This window comes from Bombina bombina, chromosome 1 (genome assembly GCF_027579735.1).
Source record: "Bombina bombina isolate aBomBom1 chromosome 1, aBomBom1.pri, whole genome shotgun sequence".
Taxonomy (NCBI): Eukaryota; Metazoa; Chordata; class Amphibia; order Anura; family Bombinatoridae; genus Bombina; species Bombina bombina.
This window is the reverse complement of record NC_069499.1, coordinates 215,651,330-215,663,547: the sequence shown is the minus strand read 5'-3', so window position 1 is coordinate 215,663,547 and position 12,218 is coordinate 215,651,330. Positions and strand designations below refer to the sequence as shown.

Genomic DNA, 12,218 nt, shown 5'->3' with positions numbered 1-12,218 from the left:
AGATGGATAAAAAAACAGGCTTTATTAAATCAATTTAAAAAACAAAACAAAAAACAGCGAAAAAGTATCTAAAAGACTTAAGAGAAGAATGAGTAGATCAGTCTTACGCGTTTCGGCTAGCTGTTGCCGTAATCATAGACTGTAGCAAACAAACATTCTGAAGTCTATATATTCAAGTGCAATCAATTGCTTAATTAATTAAACTAATTCAGCTGTATTCTAGCAAGCAGAGAACCACAATGTTATAGGTGAAACAGAAAGCATTGATACTAACAGCTACATGTAGCCATTATCAGTAATCTATTACAAAGGCATGTTGTGCAGACAGACAAAATTTAGAGGAACATAAAAAATTAAATTAAATACAATGGTTGTTTTGATATACATATATATAAAGCTCTTATTTTAGAGAGTGATATACAAAATTTACAATAAACCATTTTATATAAAATTTAAAATTTAAATCAACCTCTATATACATATAGGGATATATTTTAATCTTGTGGACCAGATTCGAACCTGCAACCAGTGTATTCAGGGGCAGTTGACTTAACCACTAGGCCATAGCAGCCCAACTATATAACTTGAATTGAGAGCAAGGGCTTAAAGGAGACAATTAGAGTGGTTCTGATGTTTCTTGGACATACTTGACATTTTGTTAAATTTAGTTTAGGAAATACTATAATATTAAGCAATATTATATCATTTAGTATAGGTTACAGAGAAACAACAGTAGAGTTATAATCAGAGAAAACAAAAATAAACAATTCCTGAGTAATGATACAGACTATAAATAAACTGTATAAAATAACTTACATAGGAAATATATATAACCACAATGAACAAGAGAAATATTTTTCTCATAGACTAGACTTCATGTGTATAGATAAACACATTTATATATATATACATATGTCTTATATTTAACTCCAGAAATTAATAAGGTCAAACTCTGAATTAAATCCGTATGGGACCTGGGTCTTAAGTTTAAACATCCAATAGACTTCTTGTCTTCCCAAAATTTTGGACCTATCACCTCCTCTCACTGGGGTCTTAATAGCCTCAATTATATTCCAGCTGAAAGATCTTACTGATTGATCGTGTACTTCTATAAAGTGTCTACTTAATTCAGAACAGGGGACTTTATTTCTAATGTCCCCTAAATGTTCTCTGATACGTGTTCTCACATCACGAGTTGTGAGTCCCACGTATTGACCCCTACATGATTTACATTCTGCAAGATATACAACATAAGAGGAGCTGCAGTTCAAGCAGCCCTGTATTTTAAAAGATTCTCCCGTCACATAAGATGTAAATGTGTCTGTTACATTATGGTAATCACATGCTTTACAGCGGTTACTACCGCATTTAAAGCTTCCATTATGCTGTAGCCATGAACTAGAGTTAGTATGTGTTTGTGTATTCTTTAGCATACTAGGAGAGAGAGTATTGGCTAAGGTATTATTTTTGGTATAGACAAATCTACAACCATCACCAATAACTCCTTTTAGTGTTTCGTCTCCATAAAGGATTGGAAGATACTTGTTAACAATGCCACAAATGTCATTGTACTGGTTAGAATATTTGGTGATGAATGTAGGTCTATTATCATTTTTTCTTTCTTTCTTACTTTGTAATAGATCTTCTCTTTTATATCCATCAACTTCTTTCTTAATCTTAAGAACTTCCATTTTATGATAGCCTCTATTAATGAGGCGATCAGCCAATTCATTACTTTCCTTGATGTAATCAGTATTTTTAGAACAATTACGTTTTACCCGCATCATTTGTCCTTTAATGATGCCTTTAAAGACATGTTTAGGGTGACTACTGGTTGCATAAAGTAATGCATTACCAGCAATCGGTTTACGGTATAAAGTGGTATTTACACATTTGTGATGAATTTCACCAAGGAGTGTAATATCCAAAAAATTAATTTTGGTTTTATTCCACTCCTTTGTGAAAGATAGCCCCATCTGGTTGCTATTAAGGTAATTCAAAAATTCATTTGCTTTGTTTTCATCAGCTTCCCATATTAAGACCAGATCGTCTATAAATCTCTTGTAATAAATTAAATACTCACGAAAAGGATTATTATCACAGTATATATATGTTTCTTCCAGCCAACCCATAACTAGGTTTGCGTATGAGGGCGCAAATTTCGCCCCCATCGCAGTCCCTTGTTTTTGGATATAATGATCATTTTCAAATGTGAAACTATTATGTTCCAATAAGAATTCTATAACCTTGAGTATATATTTCTTAAAGGTATTGTCAAATTTAGTGTCTTTGTCTAAATAATATTCAATGGCTTGTAAACCAGTAGAATGAGGAATCGATGAATAAAGCGATATAGCATCTATTGTAAGCCAGCTGTAGCTTTCTTTCCAATCGCAATCATTAAAGATATTAATAATGTGCATAGTGTCTCTGACATAACTAGTCAGTGAAAGGACAAACGGCTGTAGTATATCATCAACCCATTCTGACACATGCTCCAATAGGGAGCCATTGCCAGAAACGATAGGTCTACCTTTGATATTGTCAAGGCCTTTATGTGTCTTGGGTAGATGATAAAACACAGCCGTTCTGGGAAACTCAACATACAGATAATCAAATGTAGGTGCATCAATAAATCCATTTCTTTTGCCTTCATTAAGAAGTTTAAATAATTGCTTTTGAAAATCAATGCGAGGATTATAGCTGACCTTTTTATATACATTGGGGTCTTCTAATTGCCTTTTGGCCTCCGCCACATACCAAGATCTATCACAAACTACTACACTGCTGCCTTTATCCGCTCGCTTGATGATAATACTTTCATTTCTTTCAAGAGACATAAGAGCATTTCTCTCTTTTTTAGTTAAATTGTTTTGTTTTCTGCCCCTAGTTTTGTTGGTGTTTAGGTGAGTTAAGTCCTCTACTACTCTTTTTTGAAAGAGCTCTAGTTGTTTACCTCTAGATTGTAATGGATAAAAATTTGATTTACACTTAAAGCCTATATGTTTATCTTTAAGCTGTTCACTTTCAGGGGGAATGAAATCCTCATTTAGAAGTTGTTCAAGGTCCCTGCGAGTGCAGAGATCTTGAAAATTGAGATCATTAATTTTCCAACTACCTGTGGTGAGTTCCTGTTCTCTCTCTGCTGGTATGTCAGTTTGTTGTTTAAAAAAATGCTTCTTAAGGGTTAGGGACCTAACAAATTTGTTGATATCCAAAATAGTTTGAAATAGAACAAAATCTTTAGAAGGGCAAAAATTTAACCCATAACTTAAAACTTTACGTTCGGTCTCGTTCAAACTATAAGAGGATATATTAATCACTGTATTTAAACATATTTCCGATTGTTTTTGCCTTCTCTCCGTGGATACCTTACTTGTTTCTTTTCTGTACCTTTCTGTTCCTTTAAAATTGTCTGCTGTCCCCCTCCTTTTGAGGCATCCTGTCCTTCCTGAAAAACCTCCATATTATCTTTTGTTTTAGGTTTAGCTCCTAATCCTGAAACACTAGGTTGTATATTTATTGTCTGGATATTTAAGTTTTCATGAGTACCTTCGTTTGGGTTAGTTATGGATTCAGTAGATCTAGTATCCCAGTCAGAAGCTGAGCTTCCTTCTGAGGCAGAAAAATCTGTCCCTGAAGCAGAGCTTTCCTCATCTGTAAACTCCTGTCTATCTGCAGCAAAGCTTACCTTTTTTCTATTGCGTCTATTTTTCTTATGTAAAGATTTACCTGAAAAATTGGTATCATTTATTACTTGACTAGTACTTTTTTCTTGTATTTGATTGGAACTTTTGGGGTTAAAGTGTACTGCTCTTCTAAACTTCCTACGCCAAACATATACTGTCTTATTTGCGTAGTCTTTACTATCTCTCTGATACTTAGAAAATTTAGTATTCATAATGCTTTGCTTAGTGGCTTCAATAGTCTCATGGAGCATGGTATCAAACTTTTCATATCTTGTATCTTCTTTATATTTACACATTTCTGCTTGTAATGCACAAATGTCATCTTTATATTTTTGGATTAACTGTGTTTTATGTTTAATTAATAGTCCCATGAGTCTAATAGAACACTCCGTCAAGATGTCATTCCATTCAGTGATAAAGTCCTTATCATCAGTATCAAAGGTAGGAAATTTCTGTAATCTTAGTCCCCGTGGTATTATGCCTTTATTAATGTATCTGGTGAAAGTCCAATTATCCATGCGAAGTCTAAGTTCTTTTAGTTTATAGTCCTCCAGCATTGCAAACAAATCACCAAGTTTTGCATTTTTGATACATACTTTAGATAAGTCTTCTAGTTCACAATCATCCAAGTCCCAATCATCATCTGTACATAGCGAATAAAACTGCTTATCCGTTATTAACTCCATTCCAGAGTAGTTCAAAAAAATGCCTGCTATAGATTTTTTAGTTGTATATTGATTGAAAAAAAGCCTTTAACACTGTGTGTTTATTAGTGGTAGAGTTTAAATGAATAAATGATTATATTCCAAAAAGCCAATGATATGTTCCATTCACAAACAGAGTGAGTGAGGAATAATAAATGTGAGAAATGAGCAGTATCACACTGTGTATATGGAACATAAATATAAGAGCCAAAATACAGTCAATGACCAATGTGGACAATAAGGAAAGTAAGCGGTCACTCAGTATACTTGACACGGCGGTCACAGAAAATCATAAATATGATAAATTAGACTGTCACGTCTCGGGCTTCACCCGTACTTACGCGGAGTAGTGTCGGCCCTTATCCTGATGCTCCTGTCAGTGCAGGCTTGAGACTCCTATGTCTTCTCCAGGTGGGCGAAGAAACCTGAATCCGGGTAGAGGGACAGCCACTCTGGAATGGAGTTAATAACGGATAAGCAGTTTTATTCGCTATGTACAGATGATGATTGGGACTTGGATGATTGTGAACTAGAAGACTTATCTAAAGTATGTATCAAAAATGCAAAACTTGGTGATTTGTTTGCAATGCTGGAGGACTATAAACTAAAAGAACTTAGACTTCGCATGGATAATTGGACTTTCACCAGATACATTAATAAAGGCATAATACCACGGGGACTAAGATTACAGAAATTTCCTACCTTTGATACTGATGATAAGGACTTTATCACTGAATGGAATGACATCTTGACGGAGTGTTCTATTAGACTCATGGGACTATTAATTAAACATAAAACACAGTTAATCCAAAAATATAAAGATGACATTTGTGCATTACAAGCAGAAATGTGTAAATATAAAGAAGATACAAGATATGAAAAGTTTGATACCATGCTCCATGAGACTATTGAAGCCACTAAGCAAAGCATTATGAATACTAAATTTTCTAAGTATCAGAGAGATAGTAAAGACTACGCAAATAAGACAGTATATGTTTGGCGTAGGAAGTTTAGAAGAGCAGTACACTTTAACCCCAAAAGTTCCAATCAAATACAAGAAAAAAGTACTAGTCAAGTAATAAATGATACCAATTTTTCAGGTAAATCTTTACATAAGAAAAATAGACGCAATAGAAAAAAGGTAAGCTTTGCTGCAGATAGACAGGAGTTTACAGATGAGGAAAGCTCTGCTTCAGGGACAGATTTTTCTGCCTCAGAAGGAAGCTCAGCTTCTGACTGGGATACTAGATCTACTGAATCCATAACTAACCCAAACGAAGGTACTCATGAAAACTTAAATATCCAGACAATAAATATACAACCTAGTGTTTCAGGATTAGGAGCTAAACCTAAAACAAAAGATAATATGGAGGTTTTTCAGGAAGGACAGGATGCCTCAAAAGGAGGGGGACAGCAGACAATTTTAAAGGAACAGAAAGGTACAGAAAAGAAACAAGTAAGGTATCCACGGAGAGAAGGCAAAAACAATCGGAAATATGTTTAAATACAGTGATTAATATATCCTCTTATAGTTTGAACGAGACCGAACGTAAAGTTTTAAGTTATGGGTTAAATTTTTGCCCTTCTAAAGATTTTGTTCTATTTCAAACTATTTTGGATATCAACAAATTTGTTAGGTCCCTAACCCTTAAGAAGCATTTTTTTAAACAACAAACTGACATACCAGCAGAGAGAGAACAGGAACTCACCACAGGTAGTTGGAAAATTAATGATCTCAATTTTCAAGATCTCTGCACTCGCAGGGACCTTGAACAACTTCTAAATGAGGATTTCATTCCCCCTGAAAGTGAACAGCTTAAAGATAAACATATAGGCTTTAAGTGTAAATCAAATTTTTATCCATTACAATCTAGAGGTAAACAACTAGAGCTCTTTCAAAAAAGAGTAGTAGAGGACTTAACTCACCTAAACACCAACAAAACTAGGGGCAGAAAACAAAACAATTTAACTAAAAAAGAGAGAAATGCTCTTATGTCTCTTGAAAGAAATGAAAGTATTATCATCAAGCGAGCGGATAAAGGCAGCAGTGTAGTAGTTTGTGATAGATCTTGGTATGTGGCGGAGGCCAAAAGGCAATTAGAAGACCCCAATGTATATAAAAAGGTAAGCTATAATCCTCGCATTGATTTTCAAAAGCAATTATTTAAACTTCTTAATGAAGGCAAAAGAAATGGATTTATTGATGCACCTACATTTGATTATCTGTATGTTGAGTTTCCCAGAACGGCTGTGTTTTATCATCTACCCAAGACACATAAAGGCCTTGACAATATCAAAGGTAGACCTATCGTTTCTGGCAATGGCTCCCTATTGGAGCATGTGTCAGAATGGGTTGATGATATACTACAGCCGTTTGTCCTTTCACTGACTAGTTATGTCAGAGACACTATGCACATTATTAATATCTTTAATGATTGCGATTGGAAAGAAAGCTACAGCTGGCTTACAATAGATGCTATATCGCTTTATTCATCGATTCCTCATTCTACTGGTTTACAAGCCATTGAATATTATTTAGACAAAGACACTAAATTTGACAATACCTTTAAGAAATATATACTCAAGGTTATAGAATTCTTATTGGAACATAATAGTTTCACATTTGAAAATGATCATTATATCCAAAAACAAGGGACTGCGATGGGGGCGAAATTTGCGCCCTCATACGCAAACCTAGTTATGGGTTGGCTGGAAGAAACATATATATACTGTGATAATAATCCTTTTCGTGAGTATTTAATTTATTACAAGAGATTTATAGACGATCTGGTCTTAATATGGGAAGCTGATGAAAACAAAGCAAATGAATTTTTGAATTACCTTAATAGCAACCAGATGGGGCTATCTTTCACAAAGGAGTGGAATAAAACCAAAATTAATTTTTTGGATATTACACTCCTTGGTGAAATTCATCACAAATGTGTAAATACCACTTTATACCGTAAACCGATTGCTGGTAATGCATTACTTTATGCAACCAGTAGTCACCCTAAACATGTCTTTAAAGGCATCATTAAAGGACAAATGATGCGGGTAAAACGTAATTGTTCTAAAAATACTGATTACATCAAGGAAAGTAATGAATTGGCTGATCGCCTCATTAATAGAGGCTATCATAAAATGGAAGTTCTTAAGATTAAGAAAGAAGTTGATGGATATAAAAGAGAAGATCTATTACAAAGTAAGAAAGAAAGAAAAAATGATAATAGACCTACATTCATCACCAAATATTCTAACCAGTACAATGACATTTGTGGCATTGTTAACAAGTATCTTCCAATCCTTTATGGAGACGAAACACTAAAAGGAGTTATTGGTGATGGTTGTAGATTTGTCTATACCAAAAATAATACCTTAGCCAATACTCTCTCTCCTAGTATGCTAAAGAATACACAAACACATACTAACTCTAGTTCATGGCTACAGCATAATGGAAGCTTTAAATGCGGTAGTAACCGCTGTAAAGCATGTGATTACCATAATGTAACAGACACATTTACATCTTATGTGACGGGAGAATCTTTTAAAATACAGGGCTGCTTGAACTGCAGCTCCTCTTATGTTGTATATCTTGCAGAATGTAAATCATGTAGGGGTCAATACGTGGGACTCACAACTCGTGATGTGAGAACACGTATCAGAGAACATTTAGGGGACATTAGAAATAAAGTCCCCTGTTCTGAATTAAGTAGACACTTTATAGAAGTACACGATCAATCAGTAAGATCTTTCAGCTGGAATATAATTGAGGCTATTAAGACCCCAGTGAGAGGAGGTGATAGGTCCAAAATTTTGGGAAGACAAGAAGTCTATTGGATGTTTAAACTTAAGACCCAGGTCCCATACGGATTTAATTCAGAGTTTGACCTTATTAATTTCTGGAGTTAAATATAAGACATATGTATATATATATAAATGTGTTTATCTATACACATGAAGTCTAGTCTATGAGAAAAATATTTCTCTTGTTCATTGTGGTTATATATATTTCCTATGTAAGTTATTTTATACAGTTTATTTATAGTCTGTATCATTACTCAGGAATTGTTTATTTTTGTTTTCTCTGATTATAACTCTACTGTTGTTTCTCTGTAACCTATACTAAATGATATAATATTGCTTAATATTATAGTATTTCCTAAACTAAATTTAACAAAATGTCAAGTATGTCCAAGAAACATCAGAACCACTCTAATTGTCTCCTTTAAGCCCTTGCTCTCAATTCAAGTTATATAGTTGGGCTGCTATGGCCTAGTGGTTAAGTCAACTGCCCCTGAATACACTGGTTGCAGGTTCGAATCTGGTCCACAAGATTAAAATATATCCCTATATGTATATAGAGGTTGATTTAAATTTTAAATTTTATATAAAATGGTTTATTGTAAATTTTGTATATCACTCTCTAAAATAAGAGCTTTATATATATGTATATCAAAACAACCATTGTATTTAATTTAATTTTTTATGTTCCTCTAAATTTTGTCTGTCTGCACAACATGCCTTTGTAATAGATTACTGATAATGGCTACATGTAGCTGTTAGTATCAATGCTTTCTGTTTCACCTATAACATTGTGGTTCTCTGCTTGCTAGAATACAGCTGAATTAGTTTAATTAATTAAGCAATTGATTGCACTTGAATATATAGACTTCAGAATGTTTGTTTGCTACAGTCTATGATTACGGCAACAGCTAGCCGAAACGCGTAAGACTGATCTACTCATTCTTCTCTTAAGTCTTTTAGATACTTTTTCGCTGTTTTTTGTTTTGTTTTTTAAATTGATTTAATAAAGCCTGTTTTTTTATCCATCTCTTGGGACTCTTGCCACTATATATTTTTTCTATTTCATTACTAAGGGCTGTGAGGAGCCCGACGCTATTGGTCCCAGAGTTAAGGTAGAGCTTTACACTGTGCCTTGGAGCCGCTTGCTGTGGAGGATCATTTAAAGGAAACACCGGAGAAGCTTACGTCACATCTGGTCACGTCCGGTAGAAGTCCCGTACCCGCGCTGTAGTTGAACCAAGGAAGAGGTGAGTTTGACGGTCGCTCTTAATTGCGTGGCTGTCCCTCTACCCGGATTCAGGTTTCTTCGCCCACCTGGAGAAGACATAGGAGTCTCAAGCCTGCACTGACAGGAGCATCAGGATAAGGGCCGACACTACTCCGCGTAAGTACGGGTGAAGCCCGAGACGTGACAGTCTAATTTATCATATTTATGATTTTCTGTGACCGCCGTGTCAAGTATACTGAGTGACCGCTTACTTTCCTTATTGTCCACATTGGTCATTGACTGTATTTTGGCTCTTATATTTATGTTCCATATACACAGTGTGATACTGCTCATTTCTCACATAAAATAAAATAAGAAATGAACAGCAGCCAATCAGCATCAACATTGCTGAGGTCATGAACTCTTTTACTGTGATCTCATGAGATTTGACTTAACTCTCATGAGATTTCATTGTAAACTTCCTTACACTGAATAGGGAAATAAGATGAGAGTGCACGTAAGCTCGCTCCTTCCGCTGTCCCGGGACAAACATACTGATTTGCTGCTTTGAAGTCATTTACAAAGGGATGTGGCTACTGGGAAACTTTTGAGGTAAAATATCTTTCTTTTTTACATAGAGATGTTCAGGTGATATTTTCTAGTCAGCTTTTTACAGCTATACTGCATCACTTTCAAGTGTTTCAACATTTGGGTATTATGGCCCTTTAAGTTAATAATTTTCTTGCCCTATAGCGCCCTCTGGTGACTTTAGGGTGTAAATAGGAGAGAAAATCAGTTGCATGTTAGCATGAAGGGTTACACACCCGAAACATTGCTGCTTTTATTGCATTTGGTTGTGTCTTTACTCCAATAAAGAAGTTGTGCTGCCACCACCTTTTTGCTTCCTGTGGTCCCAGCATGTTAAAGTGACAGCCTACTTGAAAATTGTTATCGTTTAAAAATTATGGATAATCCCTTTATTACCTATGTCTCAGTTTTGCATAAGCAAAAATGTTATATTAACATACTTTTTACCTCTGTGATTATCTGTATCCAAGCCCCTGCAGACTACCGCTTATCTCAGTGTTTTTTTTTTGTTTTTTTTTTAAATTTGTTACACAATCTTGATTTTAGCCAATTAGTGCTGATTCCTTTGAAACCATTATGGTATCTATATGGCACACACAAACTAGCATGGTCTGGCTGTTGTCCAAGATTGTAAAAAACACAACAAAAAAGAAAAAACACTGAGATAAGGGACGACGGCAATCTTAGATATTATAAAGTATATAAATATAACAATGTTTGTTATGCAAAGCTGGGGAATGGGTAGTAAAGGCATTACCTATCTTTACTCTGTACGTCGCTGGTCTTTCAATGGGGGTGCCACTTTCAATATCTCAGTCTCGTCGCCATTGGCAAGACTGCACTATTTTAGCAAGCCTTCCAGAGGGAGGGTCTAATATCGCGGTCTTGCTGCTCACGGCAAGACCTGCACTATTATAGCCACACAATCCCTTAACGACCAGCGATGTTCAGGATACATCCCAGTTAAATAATAACAAAAATCAAGTATACTGTCACTTCAAATTCACTATCTTGCTTTTTCTGTCTGCTCCCTCACCTAACTCCCCTGTCTTGTTCATAACTTTCCATGACACTTTGTAACTCTTCTGAGGGGTATCCAATCCTGTTCCTCAAGGGCCTCATACATATCAGAATTACTTTATTTTCTGCCTGCATGTGGCCCTCATTGATATCCGTGAGGTTAATTAAAGTGTTGGTAATAAGTTTGGTTTAAGCTAGAAAAACGAATGCTTCTTTTATCTACCTGTACACTTCATCTTTGGTTCTGCTGACTTTGTATATAACAATCTACCAAAGGAAATGTTTTATTTATAACCTTTTCCTTGTTTATCTTGTATAAAGAACACCATGGTCCTTACTGCTGCTATATTTATTACATTGGTCAGCCTGATCGTCTATCTCCACTTTGTGAAAATTGACCAAGAATCTCTGCTGGTCATTGGTTCCCTTGGCATTCAGATGACTTCGACTTTTGCTTCTGGGAAGGAATGCACATCTTTTATAGAAATGCACAGAGTGAAGGATATAGTCATCAATGAGGCAATTTTCATGGTATAAAACATTTTTTAATTATTTAAAAAATAAATAAAATCAGAGGCACTGTATTAAAAAAAATAAAAGCATTGAAAACATCATAGGTTCCATATTTCCCTTCTCGGATTTAAAAGAAGAAGAAAAAAAAAGTGGCCTATAATGTTCTAGAGCAGAGCTTTCCAAACTTTTCATGTTGGTGACACACTTTTTAGACCTACATCATTTTTCGACACAGTAATTCAGTTGTACTAGCAAACAGGAGGTTAAACTAACTTGTTTTAAGAGATACGACACATACATAAATTATATAATAACAAAATGTATTTACAAGTAACAGTATGTGTGCAAGAATTTAAAAAAAGTTTAACACCAATAGCTACTTACTATTTTAATGGGATGTATGAGGTTGATGGGATGAACACAGTTTCTGAATATTTGGTGGAATATTAGATAAAGACGCTCGCATTTCATCATCAAGCATTTTTAAGCTTTCACTTCCTATCCATATATCAAGAACAGGAGCAGCAATGCACTACTGGGAGCTAGTTGCAAAAAACCCCACAGACTTCTGCTCAGCGTTTAAGCTGCCTCCCTCGGAGCTCGACGAGTCCGATTGACTACTTCCCACACTGCAAACACACTTCTGTCCCACTCACTGACTACACATGCAGTCATGAGCCAATTAAGGAGACT

At 35.1% G+C, this 12,218-nt stretch overlaps 1 protein-coding gene across 2 annotated transcripts in view; it reads left to right on the top strand.

Annotated features, from left to right (window-relative positions):
• PIGH (phosphatidylinositol glycan anchor biosynthesis class H) overlaps positions 1 to 12,218 on the top strand; it is a 101,500-nt gene that overhangs the window by 65,278 nt on the left and 24,004 nt on the right. For both annotated transcript variants that reach the window (XM_053697840.1, XM_053697839.1), the window contains one exon: positions 11,334 to 11,543. In XM_053697840.1, coding sequence (XP_053553815.1) covers positions 11,334 to 11,543 — 210 coding nt within the window. The remainder of the gene's footprint in view (positions 1 to 11,333; positions 11,544 to 12,218) is intronic.